Source organism: Mytilus trossulus, chromosome 5 (assembly GCF_036588685.1).
Source record: "Mytilus trossulus isolate FHL-02 chromosome 5, PNRI_Mtr1.1.1.hap1, whole genome shotgun sequence".
Classification (NCBI taxonomy): Eukaryota; Metazoa; Mollusca; class Bivalvia; order Mytilida; family Mytilidae; genus Mytilus; species Mytilus trossulus.
This window is the reverse complement of record NC_086377.1, coordinates 70,747,790-70,766,049: the sequence shown is the minus strand read 5'-3', so window position 1 is coordinate 70,766,049 and position 18,260 is coordinate 70,747,790. Positions and strand designations below refer to the sequence as shown.

Sequence of the window (18,260 nt, the reverse complement as noted above, 5' to 3'; positions counted from 1 at the left end):
TAACTTCGAACTTTATTTGGACTTTTCCCTTTTTCATTCTAGCGTCACTGCACGATAAGTCTCTTATAAATACAATATTAATCCTTGTATCTATGATGAGTTTATTTGTGTACTTTATTTGGCCTTTTTAACTTTTTTGGATTCGAGCGTCACTGATGAGTCTTTTGTAGACGAAACGCCCGTCTGGCGTATATATACAATTTAGTCCCGGTATCTTTGATGATTTTATTCATGTATTGAGATGATGCATAAAGGCATACACATATCTTTTTGATTCGAGCGGCACTGATGAGTCTTTTGTAGACGTCTGGAGTATATATAAAGTTGTAATCCTGGTATATAGGATGAGTTTATTTATTGCTTATGTCTTAATATACATAATTGGAAGCAATACACACATTTATTTTGTGAATCAAAAGAAACTGATTATATTTACGTCCTTTTAAATAATATTGTATTAGAACAATCAAGATCAATTGAAAAATAGAGTTATAATCTTACAAGATTCTCAAACTTGATAGATCATTAAAGGCAGTTTCAGCAATTCTGGTAAGTCGATTGTTGTCTAGTCGTCTGTTACATAAAAAAGAAGAAGAAGAAACACATTTATGAATAGTTTTAACTGAGAACAATAATAATAATAATTTGATTAAAAATATATATCAGTATATCAGTTTCTATAACAACCGTTCCGGAGCATTGTTTAGAACTACTTTAAAATGGACAATACACAAACAGAGTAGAAACTAAAACAACATCTTTGTTGTCTTTTTTATGTTAACTTCTTCTGCCGGACCAACTCAAACATAAACAAAAAAGCTAACACACATTATCAAAGAGAAAAACACTCCACAATTAAAACAAAAGATGTTGCTGATTGGTCTAGATCGCTCAGCACTATATAAAATTTGTCATGACAATATATGAAGAGTTAATACAATATATGAAGAGTCAACATAGTAAAGAACATATGTCAACAACATATAGCAGATTCTAAAAAAAGTGAGAGTAAAGATCTCATAAACAAAATGTTTAATACTGCCAAATTGTCCCGAGCCAAACCACTTGTATGAAGTTGTTGTATGTCATAAAGTCATGTTTTTGTTATTGCAGTAAAGAAGTAATGATACTGCTTTAATTGTTTATTCGCAATGTTTTCATTACTCATGTCCTTTCAGCCATTGGTTTGTGATTGTATGTTACCTTCTGTATGAAGATTATGTTATTTGCATGCATTTCATCTTTTATACAAAATATCCTTTTAAACTGATTTTTTCCAAAATATGTTTTGATGTTCTTATGATACTGATAACTTACACAGCAATTATGTAGGGACACTAATTAAATATCTAATGCAGTTTTATAGAGCAAACTTACAAAATCTCTAATGCGGTCAGAGACTCAAAAGTGAAATCGCCAATTGTTGTCCACATGTTGTAATCAATTCGCCTGAAATATACAAAAAATAAATTAATCAAAATTACCAAATTTATAGTTTTGTAATCCAGGCCCCAAAGTCATAAAGTTTTCGAATAAGTTTTTTGTACTCTTACTTGAAAATCAACCAATCAAATGTTGGATTTCATGTTTCGAGCATACTTTTTTGCTCCAAGCACTGAGCAAGTTTTGTGACTTCAAGCCCAGACTTTTTTTTAAAAGTTTTTGGTACAATCAAAATGAGGCCCATATAAGATAGATCGATTATGGGAAGGGACTGTATTAACTGGATTATTGTCAAAATAAGCTTTGGATTTTCAAATATTATGGCCGCGACCTTCACTGAAAAGACTAATGCGCATCTGGTGCAGAAACAAATGGATCCGTTTATGTTATTTAAGGAGACTTTGAGTTTTACAGCAGGATTGGGATTTTTGTAATAACTGACACAAGTAGAACAAATTAAAATAATTTGAAACAGAGATATACATACCACTTATATATATCGTCACCATAGAGAATATAAACGAAGAATGTCTCTAAGGAGCAGAAAACATACCAATGACATAAATGAACCTTCAACATAGTTAGAAAATCCTTCATCCGGAGACAAGCGTAAGCCGTCCCATTAACAATAATGTACACATTATACAAGGATGTAAGCACCCAATGTTCTGTTCCGTGAATATCAAATACATTTTACACGGATATAAGCACAAAAGACTATCAAAGCAAATTTAATTGACACCATTTTGACAATAGTCTTGTGTAAATTGACATGGAATTTTTTTTTCTTTTTTTTTTCTTTCCAGATTTAGACAAAATGTTATTTAAAAAGAACAAATACAAAATACACAAAGAACAGATATGAAGTATTTGCAGCTATATGCAGCTATGCCAAAACATAGGTATCGATCCATTATAGGACCGTAAATCTACATATGTGTATAACAATATAATTTGTTAGGTTTTAATTAATTGATAACGAAATTTATATATTGTATACTGATAAAAATTGTATTAAAAATGTACAGTTTTAATTGGTATTCTTCTAAGTTTACTAGTATTTCTCTAATTATTTGCCAATTTATACCTTTCTGCACTCATTGTGGTTACTGATGATCGCAGAATATGATTGGATGAGTTGTGGGTCATAATTGAATAAATCAAAATATGCCAACAGGTATTAATGAAATTGACAACTGTGAGGAATGTTGAAGGCTCTCAAAGGGGATTTTCGTTGAACAAAAAAATAATAATTATTTTTAAATCATTAGAGAAACAGATTCTTACATAGTTACTCGTGGATTATCGGATTTATACAATCTCGATAGTAAAATTATAAATTTTAAAGTCCTCGAAGGCTCGGACTTTAAAATTGATTATTTTAAAACTATCTCGATTGGATAAATCCGATAATCCACTCGTATCAATGTAAGAATCTATATTTAAAGAATCTGATTGAACAAATTTACGAGCTGTGTAAACACCATAATCGTAAATAATTTAGTTAGGTTTTGTTATTAAAAAAAATTACATGTGCAGCCAAACTTTCAATCCAATCTTAGTATCTATGTAAGAATTTAGTAAACTAAATATTTAGCAGTAATACCTCGAGTTTATTCATTGCAATCCAGAACGTCACTGCAGAAATGATTTTTCTACATTTTTATATCGCCATAAGAAGTCATATTATAATCTTGATGGAAGAACAGTTATTTTATATACTCATGAGAAGTCTAGTTATTTTATATACTCATGATAAGTCTAGTTATTCCATATACTCATGAAAAATACAGTTCAGTTTTCTGTGACTATAAATCGTTAACTTTCAACGAATCATATCTAAGTATGCAATAATTTCCTAAAACATATGAAAGACACGCCATAAATATCTTACAATGTTCTCAGACTTGAGAGATTCTTAAACGCAGAAGGACTAATTTCTGACAGCTCGTTCTTATCAAGGCGCCTAAAATTTAAAAACAAGTCATGATTATACAATAACTTACCAGTAGCATAGATAACTAGCTAGTACATTTGTGTGACGAACAGTTCATATATATATTGTGCTGTGACGTATCTGTGTTCTAGCTAGTACATTTGTGTGACGAACAGTTCCTATATATATTGTGCTGTGCCGTATCTGTGTTCTAGCTAGTACATTTGTGTGACGAACAGTTCCTATATATATTGTGCTGTGCCGTATCTGTGTTCTAGCTAGTACATTTGTGTGACGAACAGTTCCTATATATATTGTGCTGTGCCGTATCTGTGTTCTAGCTAGTACATTTGTGTGACGAACAGTTCATATATATATTGTGCTGTGCCGTATCTGTGTTCTAGCTAGTACATTTGTGTGACGAACAGTTCCTATATATATTGTGCTGTGCCGTATCTGTGTTCTAGCTAGTACATTTGTGTGACGAACAGTTCCTATATATATTGTGCTGTGCCGTATCTGTGTTCTAGCTAGTACATTTGTGTGACGAACAGTTCCTATATATATTGTGCTGTGCCGTATCTGTGTTCTAGCTAGTACATTTGTGTGACGAACAGTTCCTATATATATTGTGCTGTGCCGTATCTGTGTTCTAGCTAGTACATTTGTGTGACGAACAGTTCCTATATATATTGTGCTGTGCCGTATCTGTGTTCTGTCGTAAATTAATATTAAGTGTTCGATGTTAATTTGTGGTTTACATGTTGAAATGTACTTTTATATTATTTATTTACATATTTCTCTGTCTTCTTCTGTCCTTAGTCTTGCATTCATCTGAACTGTATTCTTGTCACGAAAGGTTGTCTTTTTATTGGTATTTTAACATTGCCATGTCATAGGGAGGTTTGGCTAGCCATACAACCAGGTTCAAACCACATTTTTTTCTTAAAATGTCCTGTCCCAAGTCAGGAATATGGCAGTCCATTTCTATGCATGTTGACGTTTGTTTGTTTAGCAGTTCCATAATTCTGTGTTTTTTGCCTCTTATAGTTGATGTGCTACCCTCAGTTGGTTTGTGACACGGACTTGCTTCGGTTAAATCGATTTGTAACTTTTGAACAGTGGTATACTCTAGTGTCGCTAATCAAATAACATTTTCTTTAAAAGCAACCCCCACCCCCCAAAAAATAAAATAAATTAATTTATACCTATACTGTGAAACAGCTAGATTTTAAACCATTGAATACATATGCTACATAGATTGAACTGTGACATGGTTTTCTGATGTAACTTAACATCTCGCTTACATGTTTAACCCCGCCACATTCGGTATGTATGTGTCTGTCACAAACCTGTAATTCAATGGTAGTCGCTTCTTGTTATACAACATATTTGTTTTTCGTTCATTATTTTTGTTCATAAATTGGGGCGTTTAATGTTCTCGTTTAAATTGTATAACATTTGTGATTTCGCAAGCTTTCATAACTGACTACACAGTATCGGATTTGAGCAATGTTGAAGGCCGTACGCCATCCTATAGCTGTTCATGTATTTGTCGTTTGGTCTCTTGTGGGGAGTTGTATCATTGTCAATCATACCACATCTTCTTTTTTATATATAAAAACAAACTACATACAAAAAGTCCAATTCAGTCAAAGATATAAATGTATATTCGTCAAGAGTCGTCAATTTGTTGGAATCCATCCTCCTGAAATAAATACACAAAATCGTAAAATAACAACAACAACAAAACCGGAAGTTTTCTCATAACATCGACTTTTGACTCCGAATTATATAATTTTTCAACAGGTTCCCTTATCTGTGGTAGGACATCTTATAACCCCGTCAAGTAAGAGCCACCAAAATTAGTAAACTCAAACATATAATCGGTGAATCGAGGTGAAAGTTCACTGCTTCTGAATGATTTGTCGTATAAAGAAAATGTTAAGCAGTTTATTTTCCTCTGAAAATTGTTCCGATTGAATTTTGGATTTTACTTCTTTACGTTGCTCTTACTTGACTTGGTACCAGGATGTCTTACCTATAAGATGCTGAAAAATTGTTAATTCGGACTGGTGGAGGCAAAGGTCCTTAATAAGAAAAAATGGTCTATTCAAAACGGAGAGTCCTTTATCATTACAAACATAAACTAAATTATTTAATAGGGTCAGTTTTGCATTGATATTTTATGTTTTTATCAATAAAAACCCCCAAACATAAATCATTTGCTTATATCGCGAGAATTCACGATGTGTTATCATTCTTGTAGAAAGAAAATAAAGGGGCATAACTCTTGAAAACTAAAGTGACGCCATTCACGTTCAAACTGCATCTGAGTTTTGTGGTAAGACGCACTGTGTATGAGTTACGTAACATTTGGTTGAGGTAAACACAAGTTAGAGTCTTTTTCTTCCTAAATATAATTGTTAAATTATTTTCTATAATTAGTGAGTCTATAATTAAATATTGAATCTGCATCTATGTAATAAATGATGTTATTATACCTCAGTATGTTTTATATAAGAAAAATAATGAAATAGTTGTTCTATTTTATTCCACAGTCTATTTGCAAGTCGATAGTTTCAAAGACTATTACCCCGGTTAATATTTTCAGAATCATCTTTCCCGTACTTTTTCATGCTTTCTTTTTCATTGGACAGTAATGATGTCATTGCCTATTTTGCTTGGCAACGTCAAACTCTAATATTGTAAACGGTCAAATCTGTGTGTGTCGATTGTAATTTCACTTACAAAAAGACATAATAAAAGAGAGAAAATCTTCGCGCGCATTTTTAAAGATCTAAAATATAATACCTTATTCAAAGTTTTTCTATGGGTTCGGTTGTCGTATTCTAAAAGTGAATTTGCGTTTGGTGTACTTGTATTTATCATATGCACGGAAAATTTATAACAAGTATTTCTAGTCTTGATTCCAATTAATGAAATATTTACAAATGCAAGAAGAAATATAAAAAACGTATAGTTCATCTGGTGCATGTCAAGTTATATTTTTTCTTTTCTTTCAGATGATATATAAAATCGAGAAAGGAACATGTACACTTTGAGAAGAAAATTAGTTAATTTGGTATATAAAAACACTTTATGACTGTGTTGTTTGGTATAATAGAACACCTAATGACTGGTTGTGTGGGTAATAGCAAGTTTGTTGTCCTTTCGCATACCAACTATTGCTTTCCGCTTTGCCTCGAGCAATAGTTGGTATCTCAGGGACAACAAACTTGCTATCACCCTCACACACAGTCAATAGGTGTATAATATTGTTTTTGATAAAAGTACATAATTACATTACACATATGTTTCGTTACAATACGTTCTTTTAATTGGCTGACCTGAATCACGTGACCTGAATCTAGGGTCATTAAAACTGTTATTATGAGTATTGAATGATGCTTTTAATTGTAAAAGCGATAACCGTGTGCACATGTTTAGAATGAAGCGCTTCGTGCTCCATACAAAATATTTTTACGATCAGCGCTTTTACATCCCAATAAATTTACAAAAAGAATCATTCAATTATTAAATAAAAGTACATACAGTGTCGATAAATTGTTGAGGCCTTCGAACATTGATCCATTTATAACTGAGATCAAATTGTCTGACAAGTCCCTGAAATATAAACATGGATGTTTATTAATGTGTACATAAAGAGCCAAGGAATAAACAAGAAAATGAGTAACCAAATAAATGATTTAATAAATGAATGAATGAATAAATAAACCAAACGAACGAAAGACGAACAAACGAAAGACGAATAAATGAATAATTGAATTTTATTCATCTAAATTTGTCTAAAAATCATAAATACTTGCAAAATAATTAACTTGACAAACACTTGCCCAATTACATATTAAATACTCACAAAATTCGAACGCGTAGGCTCACCATAAACTTATTACAAAATCACAAAAAATACGTATAGTACACGTAGGCTAAAAATAAACTTATTAAAGAAAAAAAACCCCGCAGCTACATTAAGGCCGTTTTCACACTACTTTCGACAAGGGCAGATAACTCCGTTCAATCTCATTAAATATTCATGCGTCGTTGTACACGCCGCCATGATGGAGAAGAAAAAATGTCCAGTTTACCATCTTTTGATGAAGCAGCGTTGCAGCAATCGTTGCCTTAGGATGCGGAATGGTCCAAGTCAGGGTAATTATAGAAAAATTGTAAAAAGTCATGGATAAATTATATGATTTAGGCGATTTTCTGTCGAGTATTAAGCCCCGCCCTCTACGAATATTTAGCCAATCAAAAAATACCTGCTTCATTTAGAAGCTTGCATCAATATTTTTCTCGAGCACCTGTAATGTGACGAAAAATAGGAAATATGGACAGAAATGTGGAATTTGTGTTAATCTAGATAGATATTTAGTAAGAATTAACCCAACAACATCACAAAAAATGGAAACGGTACGTTTAAACGGAGTAGTCTGCAAATCTCAGGCCTCCGACTTGTGATGTTGTGCCTCCGACAGTGTCGGGGGTATAACTAGCCTAATATATGCATTCTCTCGGTTAAAAGAAGTTATTTGCACTGATCCAATCTATTGTTTTCACATTTTTGTTGATTTTAATGAATGTTTGATGCATTTACTTTACAAATGAAGATATTACACAAAAAGGGGGGGGGGGCACATTTGTTTCAAGATGGTGAAATTATACCCCCTTATCATGTTCATATAGTCTTCAAGCCAGGAAAGTGATATATTTATACCAGAATTGGTGCAGTTATGCAGACCATCTTGCTGAATGTGTGGTCAAGTCCTTTCAGTCATTCATTTTGTGATAGCTATATGCAGCAATTAACTTAAAGCTCCTCTAAAAATTCTAAAAGTTATCGTTTAATAGGCGTAGCTCAACATTATCCTCGTCTCTTGGTTGTTCTTGCCATTAAGAATTGTGATGTCACGCTTTCAATGCTTGTTATTTTTACTTTGGCACTTTCCTATGACCGATTGGAATAGACTTAATGATTAGTTTAGTTAGCATATGTTTAAAATAGTTATCAAAGGTACCAGGATTATAATTTAGTACGCCAGACACGCCTTTCGTCTACGCTGTACAGTATATTGAGTCAGTAGTTTCTAACGATAATGATAATTTGAGATACATGTACATAAGTTTTCATCTCTAACTGTACTTTTGCTTGTATGTTTAGGATGGCATTTACTTCCACACGTTTATATCTTATAGCTTTTTTGCATTTGCACGTCTTGGTTGTGCACGAATCTTTTTATTAACATCTTGTGCATGTTTTGCTTGTAAGTGACAATTAAACTAGCATTCTTTGCAGCTGCGTGCAGTGATATCAAGGTCTCGGGCCATACCGATGTGTCTGCAGTGTCTTTAAGAGGCTCTAGATCTTCAATATCGTAACATGACTGCAGTACACTTCTAGTATATTCACAGAAAAAATATTTATAAATTAACTTTAAACTATGGTCCTTGGCGGTGATGTCATCTACTTTACACAATAAACGTGGTAAATCACCAGACGCCCTGCCCTGTTAACCACCGATATGCGCAACATAACAAAACTTCATTTTACAATAAGTGCAATTGATTTTTGAGATCTTCTTATTGTTCTTACAAGTAGTCAGTAAACTTCAATGTGTGAAACTGCTTTTTTTTTATTTAGTTAAAAAAAATTCTTATAAAAATATAATAAAATTACCATTTTAATGACATGACAACTAGAAGGGTCTGACATACCTTACGAAGAGTTTAGAAAACGTGTTAATTACCCAGATCATATGCGTACAGTTGGACCATATGAGTATTTATCTTACCTCCTATACATTTCTAGGAATATGATCGGTTAAAAGCGTCCTCGTGGAGACTGTGTATATTTGATATCAGGTTAGTAGGGAGACGTGGCTTATTTCATACATGGTTAGTAGTGGTGTTTTGTCCCTGAATACTCTATATTAGGCAAAAGGGAGGTGGGGCTTATTTCATACATAGTTAGTAGTGTCGCTTTATAAAAACAAAAGGTACTGAGAAAAAATCTTAACGGTTCAACAGCTACTAAATTGATGATTAAGATGGAAATAAATTCATGAAATGCATTTAAACCTAACAAGTTGTTATTATATATATTGGCATCTGTCTTTGTAGGATCGCCAGAAAAAGGTTCTTAATGCTAACAGTAGTGAAGACTTGCTCATTTTGATAGTAGTCTAAATTTCACACGTTAAGATAGTCGCTAAGATAAATTCGTTAACTAGTGTGCTAGTGACGTGATACGGTATATATGGGGTCAGTAAATTCAATATGGGGAGTCGAGCCTCGCTCTCACCCCATATGGAATTTACTGACCCCATATATTTCGTATTAGGTCACTACATGTAGCACACTATGTAACTAATAATACCCATATAGTCATGACCATACTCGTATGGTCCGGAACATATATATATATATATATATATATATATAGTCAGTTTGAGTAATAATTATCACATAATACCCTATGGACATAATGCTTTTCATATCATCATTTTTGAATGCGTTTTATTTCATACTGGATACAAAAATTCAATATACTGTACATACATGACATAGACACATATATGCCAGAAAAGAAGTCATGTGCCAGATACACTGTATATACATAAACATTAATTAACATTTCCCGTCGTCTATGTTAAAATAACTTTTAATATGGACATATCTCTTATTGTCATGGCATGATGTCACTATTAGAATGACTCGGTGAGAGCTTCAGTCCTTTCACTAAAACTGGGTACAATTTTACTATATCCAGAAATTGCATGCCAGAAAGGTAGGCAAGTGAGAAATAAATATTAAAATTCAAATGTATGCTAAGTTAGCCAGCTATGTTGACATGTCAGCTTTGAGTTAAATACATTCATCGTACATGTACGTACATTTGTACCAACATACATTTGTACATGTACATCTTGAATATAATATATTTGAAGCCGGTTCTGGATGACTACCAACTTACTAAAATGATATAGTTATTTAAGCAAGATATTATATACAAAAAAGAAGATGTGATATGATTGTCATTGAGACCACTCCACAGAGACCAAATGTAACAGAAATTAACAGCTATAGGTCACTTTACTGCCTTCAACAATGAACAAAGCCTATACCTCATAGTCAGCTATAAAACCATATAGGTGTTCCAGACCACATGAGTATTTGAACCTGACCATACATGTATTTAAATCATTGATTGATTGATTGTTGGTTGCTTTACGCCGCATTTGGGTTAAATTGAATTAAAGATTTATCAAAATCTTTATTTTTAGTTTTAAAAGTTGAAATTATTACCATAAGATGGATAAAGTGAACAAGCGAGCAATTGAAATTAGACATTTGATTAATTATAAATCTGAATGCTATTTTTGTTCTCTCGCCCAAGGTGACACTTGCTACCACAAGTAACGTAATATTTTTTTATATTAACATGTTGCAGTTCATGCATGATCCTAAGCATTTGCACTTTTTGTAAAGTTGCTAAATATAATAAAACAATTGCCCTCCCACATTATATTTACTTCCCATAACTTCAATTTCAGTGGCCATAATTCAAGTGTCAGATGAATTACTGATCGACATGCTAAATATATGAGATTAACAGATTTAATAAGCGTGACTTTTTTTAAATAGTTTGAATATAAACTTCTTATTTCAATTACAATTGAACTTTTATATTAATTTGAGAGTAAAGTTATTTTGATCTGTTATATGCATTTGTATCCAATAAACTTGACTAACTTCTTAATACTAGTCAGACTGTTCGCGTACGGTCGACCATATGAGTATTTAAAAAAAGTATGCATACAGTCCAAACGGTACGCGTACAGTCCAATAACTCATACGGTCTGGTATATAGGCATTATATAGTTGTTTCCACTTTTGATTATATTCATTATGTTATTTAGTTTTGTAATTTAATGGCGTTTGCTGATGTCAACTTTTTTATTCAACAGGCACATGCTATTTTTACTTTATATATAGCTTCCTAGAAGATCAGGCAGGGTATATATAGCTTCCTAGAAGATCAGACAGGGTAACTCTTGGCATTATGCCATATTACCTGGCTGGTAACTGTTTATGTGCTATTTACATTAAAATTGTAGCACTTAACAGTTGCTGGGTAGGTTAAAATATCTCATCATTAAGAACATGGCAGCAATAAAGAAGATGAGGCATGAAAAAATGAAACTGAAATGATAAGTTCCTTGGGTCATTGCCTATTTCAATTGTTGATGTAAAAGAAGTCCATACTGACCATGTACTTGTAAGTTTTACTATCTGGAATATGCTGTTTTACTTATATTATCAGCACTAACTTATTTAAGACTGTATGAAGTCATATAATTGCTTATCGCCACTTCATTTTCTGTCTGATCATGTGTGGCAATCATACCACATCTCATTTTTGTTGAGTCACCGACTTTTGTCATAGAAGGGAGACATCACGATTCTACATTGCATTGACAACGGCTTCCACAAATATTCACTCTGCGGTTAAAGTTTTGTAAAAAAGAAACTTGATTATCCCTATTTTACTTATAAATGGAGTTTTTATTCTAGTAAACATTACAAATACTCTGTGGTTAAAGTTTAAAATTTTAATAACTTTCTTAAACTATCCTGGATTTGTACGAAACTTGGACAGAAGGTTGTTTATGATCAAAAGCTAAAAAAAAATCTTATGGAGGAATTTAAATAGAGAAAAATAGTCAACAAATGACCGAACAACGCATTAATTTTATATCACTTGGAAACCACGGTTATTCATTGTAAGCACTGTAATAAATGTATTCAATCGTAGAAAGCATCATACATTCAAAATTAAAATTAAACCGAAGAAGATATGTGTGAGGAATGAAAATTATTTGTTCTTATTGCTGACAATAAAAAATTATGGACCGTTATTTAATATGACAAAACACTATAATCCCTAGGTCACTCACGCTTTTTGCATTTTAAAAGTAAGTGTAACAGATGTTGAATTTAATATATTTGTACATTATTTTTTTATATGTAACAGTTAACTGTAACAATTGAGATACTTGTAAGTTCATATCATTTTAATTTAAACCAAATTATAGGACCATGATAGTTATTTTATATCCAAACTTAAAAAAACATATTGCTTTGATTCCCTTTACCAATATATCAAAGATATATTATGATTTAAAAGATGGTTAAATTCGTGCTTATAGCATAAATTTGTAACAATATTATTTCATAAATTAATTGTAAATTCTTGCAATACAATCTTACCATGAGATTTTAAAATAATAAATATACAATTAATGGGTGCAAAATTCATTCTATAACATTAAAGAGATGTTAAAGATATATTTATCTCTATATTTTGTTTAGTGTTTTTATGTTGCAAATATGTCAATGGTTGATTTTGCGGTCACAATTTAACAAATAGAATTTCTGTAAATTTATTCTTGCATATCTGACACTGATTACTGGTATAAATGGGCTTGCAAAAAGGGTTATATTACTACTGAAATTTGGAGATTTTGTTATTGCATTGTTAGATTTGTAAGATCACAGACTAAAAACTCATAAGTTTGTAAAAGTAAAATCTATTTTTGTCTAACATTTGTCTAAGTTCATTACAAAATGTAGAGTAATTTTTCTTCCTTAATTTCTGTTGGAATATTATGCTTGCAATTTTTTTTCAGATATATCAGAGTATACATGGTACATTGTATACACTTAAATGTATCTTGTTAAGTTTAAAGATTATAGGTTCTTTTAAAATGAAAAGTCACATGTTGACAAAATTGTATTTAACATGATCATTGCAGATACATGTAGATTGAAAGCTTTGCCGTTTTTAGTTAATCAATATAAGGTCCCATAAATAAAAACGGACACATCTTATATATTTTGAGTACTTTTATTCACTCACACAAAGTGTAAATATTCTTATAAATTTTAAAAACACCGGCTTTTATATTTAAAAAACGTATTATATCATCTCTCATTAAGCGCGGAAACAACCCTCGCTTTCCCCGGTACCGATTTAAAATCGTTATCTTTGTTGCGCTTTAAAATATTGCCGACAATAGAATTTTCGTTTAATTTTCAATATTTTGACCTAGCACAACCTTTTAATCTCAAACAAATGCCACCAACTGAGGAAAATTATTTTAAGAATTTAAATACGATCATGAATCTTGCTGGGGGTTTCTCCAATTTTGTTTCTGAGAGTCATACGAGGTAAGCAAAGATGACAAAATCACGGAATTTGACCTTCAAAGACGTAAAATCATTCTAAATAAACATGTTTAACAAACTGTTCTGACCCCCAGCACTTTTAAGTGACACTGGTAGTTGCTTAACCTATTGTTAAAATTTGGATGAGAATGGTGAAGGGTAAAAGGTTGTGCTGGAGCCAAATACAGACGACAGTTTTAACATATGAAAATGGCATGTCACGTGACAGTGTTAGGGTCACGGGGTCATATTTTTATGTTCAGTGATGAGAAATCAGACGGCCTTTCGTTATTGTCCATGTACGACTATGAAATATTTGACATTAAGCCGATTCTGACAATTCCGTTTTCACCCCCCTTTTTTCGTCAAATTTACAAAATTGCGTCCTTAATGTAGCTGCGCCGTACAATACACGTAGGCTAAACATAAACTAAGAAAAAAAATACGTACAATACACGTGGGGTTAACATAAACTTATCGAAGAAAACATAAATACGTACAAAACAGGTATGCTTGACATAAAATTTACTAAAAAACCATTAATACTTAAAAAAATCACGTAGGCTTGACATAAAGTTGTCAAAAAAACATAGATACCTACAAAACACGTAGGCCTGACATAAACTTGTCCAAAAACATGGATACTTACAAAACAAGAAGGCCTGACATAAACTTGTCCAAAAACAGGAATACTTACAAAACAAGAAGGCTTGACATAAACTTGTTCAAAGACATAAATACTTACAAAAACCCGTAGGCTTGACAAACACTTGTCCAAAAACATGAATACTTACAAAACAAGAAGGTTTTACATAGACTTGTCCAAAAAACAAATACTTACAAAACAAGAAGGCTGGACATAAACTTGTCCAAAAAATACATAAATATTTACAAAACACTTAGACTCGATCTTTCCAAAACACATAAATACTTACAAAACACTTATACTCGATCTTTCCAAAACACATAAATACTTACAAAACACTTAGACTCGATCTTTCCAAAACACATAAATACTTACAAAACACATAAATACTTACAAAACACTTAGACTCGATCTTTCCAAAACACATAAATACTTACAAAACTCTTAGACTCGATCTTTCCAAAACACATAAATACTTACAAAACACTTAGACTCGATCTTTTTTAAAAACACATAAAAATTTACAAAACACTTAGACTCGATCTTTTCAAAACACATAAATACTTACAAAACTCTTAGACTCGATCTTTCCAAAACACATAAATACTTACAAAACACTTAGACTCTATCTTTTTTAAAAACACATAAAAATTTACAAAACACTTAGACTCGATCTTTCCAAAACACATAAATACTTACAAAACAAGTAGGTTTGACATATTGTTGAGTGCATTACTGTTTATCTTAGTCATCTGATTGCTTGAAACAGACCTGAAACAATGTTAAATCACAATAACCCAAAACGCATTATTCAACCTTGAATCAGGAAATTGTGTCAAATCGGGAAACCGAGACACCATTAAAATGAGCGGCGCTTTGCTCGAGTGATTATAATGGTTGTGCATTTATATAGTGTGTAATATTGAAAAACCAATATCATATACAATTTATCATTTACCTCACGTAGATTTTTTTTATGTCACACGGTACAACACGATTGCCGCTGACCGTGTTACACATAAAATCTATCTGTATTTAACTAAAAAGTAGTTTACTGGTTTCCCAAAAAAGTGTTCGCAATATACAAAAAATGGATATTTTTAAAGACCCCTCCCCTATCTGACCTTTGATCAGTATAATAAAAAAAATGGCACTATTTCAACTGTTTATACGCGGCTTAATTTATTAAAAGAATGATTTTAATATTACGGAGCTACTAGAAGTAAGATCAGCCGTGAGTTGTTTAGGTCCATTAACTTTTTGAATTTACCCTTCTTATCACCGTTCTAAAAAAAAGTAATAATGAGAAAACCTAAGGCTATTTTTATGTGTAAAAAGTCTCATTTTACATTTACAGATAAATAAACAGGTGATGGACAGAATAATTAGCGTGATACTGATCTCGCTCAAGGTCACTTTCTAAACCTCTCGATTATTTATATTGTATCTTATTTCATCAAATTGAAAATGTAAAATTTTATCATCTTTGAATATAGTAGTCTGCTTTCAGTTTGAAAATGAATTAAGGATGTTCGTTCCTCTTGTTTGTGAATATTAGCCTGGGGTCCTGGCTAATCTTGTCAGTATACCTTACGACGCGCAGCTAGATTGGGCTGGATCCCAGGCTATGTGAATATTCTCTAGATATTCGGAATCCTCTGGTTTTATCCATGTTGTGCCATTTACTAAATTCCCTACTAACCTCTTCTTTTCTTTTCATAGTTTCATAATGTAAAAAGATCCTTGATTTTTTTCTATAATATTTGTAATAAAATTGGTGCTAATGTATTTTTTTTTTAAAGACAACTATAAAACACATTTATACACTAGACTTAAAAAAACCAATATTCATGTCTAGTGTAAGTTACATCAACCTTGGTTTCGTGTATTAGCCTCGGTTTGCATCTAATTGCTTGAACCTTCTCTGAAATATAATTATATTATAAACAATGTACGATAAATAAGTTAGTTATTTGTGCATACATGTGAGGCGCGAATTAAGTCAAAATATTTATATATACGTCAGGTTGATTTATCTCGAAATGGAATTGCGGAGATCTCAAATAGAAGTGTGAACGTCCTGATTTCATTTATGGAGGATGCCTGATTGGGGTGTGCATAGAGTGATGGGAAATAAGGGCAGATAAGGCTATAAATACAGAATATGGAATAATGGGGTGTTCAAATATAAAGAATACAGAGAACCCCATTCAAACCCTCACGCAGATCTGGAAATTAGAAATAGAGAATAATAAGCCGCTGATATATAAACGATAGAGAAAAGTGGCATAAGGAAAGAAAGAATACAGAATTGACAAATCCCCATCAAGACCAGATGGAGATCCCGGACTATTCCAGGAGACCACATGAAGATCCCGGACTATTCCAGGAGACCACATGAAGATCCCGGACTATTCCAGGAGACCACATGGAGATCCCGGACTATTCCAGGAGACCACATGGAGATCCCGGACTATTCCAGGAGACCACATGAAGATCCCGGACTATTCCAGGAGACCACATGGAGATCCCGGACTATTCCAGGAGACCACATGGAGATCCCGGACTATTCCAGGAGACCACATGGAGATCCCGGACTATTCCAGGATCCTTTAGAATACAATCATTTTGACTAAATCTACGCCTATAAGTAAAATCTTACAGAACTTTTGTTGTTGGCGGTAAATCATCTGGTATGGTAGATAACCCAGTTTTATTACAGTGGACCCTGTAATCGACACACTCACACAATTCTGGACAGCCAATCACCATAGCAACAGAGATAAACAACAACATCACAGGCAGAACACGCATCATCATTACGTCTGTATTTGATTTGATTGATCTGGAGGAAAAATAGCAAAATTAATACAAAATTTTAAACCGTAGAAAACCATGAAAAAACGTCTCGCTGACATGACTAAATCATGTCTATGGGCTCATAACAAAATAAGAAGACGCGTTACATCCAAAATTTAATTAGTACAAACTATTTTTAAAGTTGACTATTCTCTTGTCAGTCTTTACTGTTTTAATTGTGTTTATATTATTTAATGTTGTTTACGAAGGGCGGACATTTGAACAACATGGTTATATAGATTTTACATTGAGTCGTAAATACAAAATATAGCTATAGAATGGATACAAAATTGCAGGAGTAAATTGAAACAGAAAAAAAACATAGAAAAATCACTTTTTTTACCGCTTACATTTGATAATTGAAATACCATAATTGGTCTCAAAGGAACTGAGATTAAGAACTGCAATAAACTCTTTTGTTCGCAGTTATTTTGAAATAATAAACCAATTACTAAGTTTCGTTCTTTCAATTAAGAAACTTAGCTAAAATATGACTGACTATATTTTCTGCAATGTGTTATTAAACACATAAGAGAGTTACTCTTTCAATTAGTAAAGATAATCAAGTTTTTCAAATATGAAATTTGCGAGTGTAAAACTGCTATACTGTAAAGCCAAAAATTATTCCAGTAAATTGTATGTTTTATTTATTATTTACGTTTTTATCAACAGATCTAAGCGAATATTTTGCCAATTTTTGTTTGAAAATTATTTCATGTAGTTTAATCCAAGTGTTGGGTACCCCTTTGAATATATTCAGATATAACATATGAAGAATAAATAATATGAAACAAACAAATATCTTACCGTACTTGAAAGTGCTGCAATTTTTCAGTATCTAAATCTATGAAACTGGTGAAATTATAAACTGTTAACGGACTTCACAAGGTGTAATCTTTCTAAGTATACATACAGCGGTTATTGATACCTGCGCATGTCCTATGAAATCCAAAGCGTGAAATCCCTTGTATACAGATGAAAATTATCGGTCGGAAAATCAAGGAATTAATTTGTTTTTCTTTCAAAATAGATATGATCTTTTTTCTCATATTGATGGTTTTTTTATAATTATACCCGAGTGTGAAAAATTTTAATAAGAAAATTAGTTTTACTTATACGTCTTTTCTT

At 32.1% G+C, this 18,260-nt stretch overlaps 1 protein-coding gene across 1 annotated transcript in view; it reads right to left on the bottom strand.

The window, feature by feature from the left end:
* LOC134718264 (carboxypeptidase N subunit 2-like) overlaps nucleotides 1-18,042 on the bottom strand; it is a 33,401-nt gene extending 15,359 nt beyond the window's left edge. Inside the window, exons 1-8 of the mRNA XM_063580757.1 lie at nucleotides 17,940-18,042; nucleotides 16,936-17,118; nucleotides 14,973-15,044; nucleotides 6,935-7,006; nucleotides 5,016-5,087; nucleotides 3,338-3,409; nucleotides 1,378-1,449; nucleotides 502-573 (exon numbers count right to left, since the gene is read on the bottom strand). Coding sequence (XP_063436827.1) covers nucleotides 502-573; nucleotides 1,378-1,449; nucleotides 3,338-3,409; nucleotides 5,016-5,087; nucleotides 6,935-7,006; nucleotides 14,973-15,044; nucleotides 16,936-17,093 — 590 coding nt within the window. The 5' untranslated portion in view covers nucleotides 17,094-17,118; nucleotides 17,940-18,042. The remainder of the gene's footprint in view (nucleotides 1-501; nucleotides 574-1,377; nucleotides 1,450-3,337; nucleotides 3,410-5,015; nucleotides 5,088-6,934; nucleotides 7,007-14,972; nucleotides 15,045-16,935; nucleotides 17,119-17,939) is intronic.
* Nucleotides 18,043-18,260: the final 218 nt, after the last annotated feature.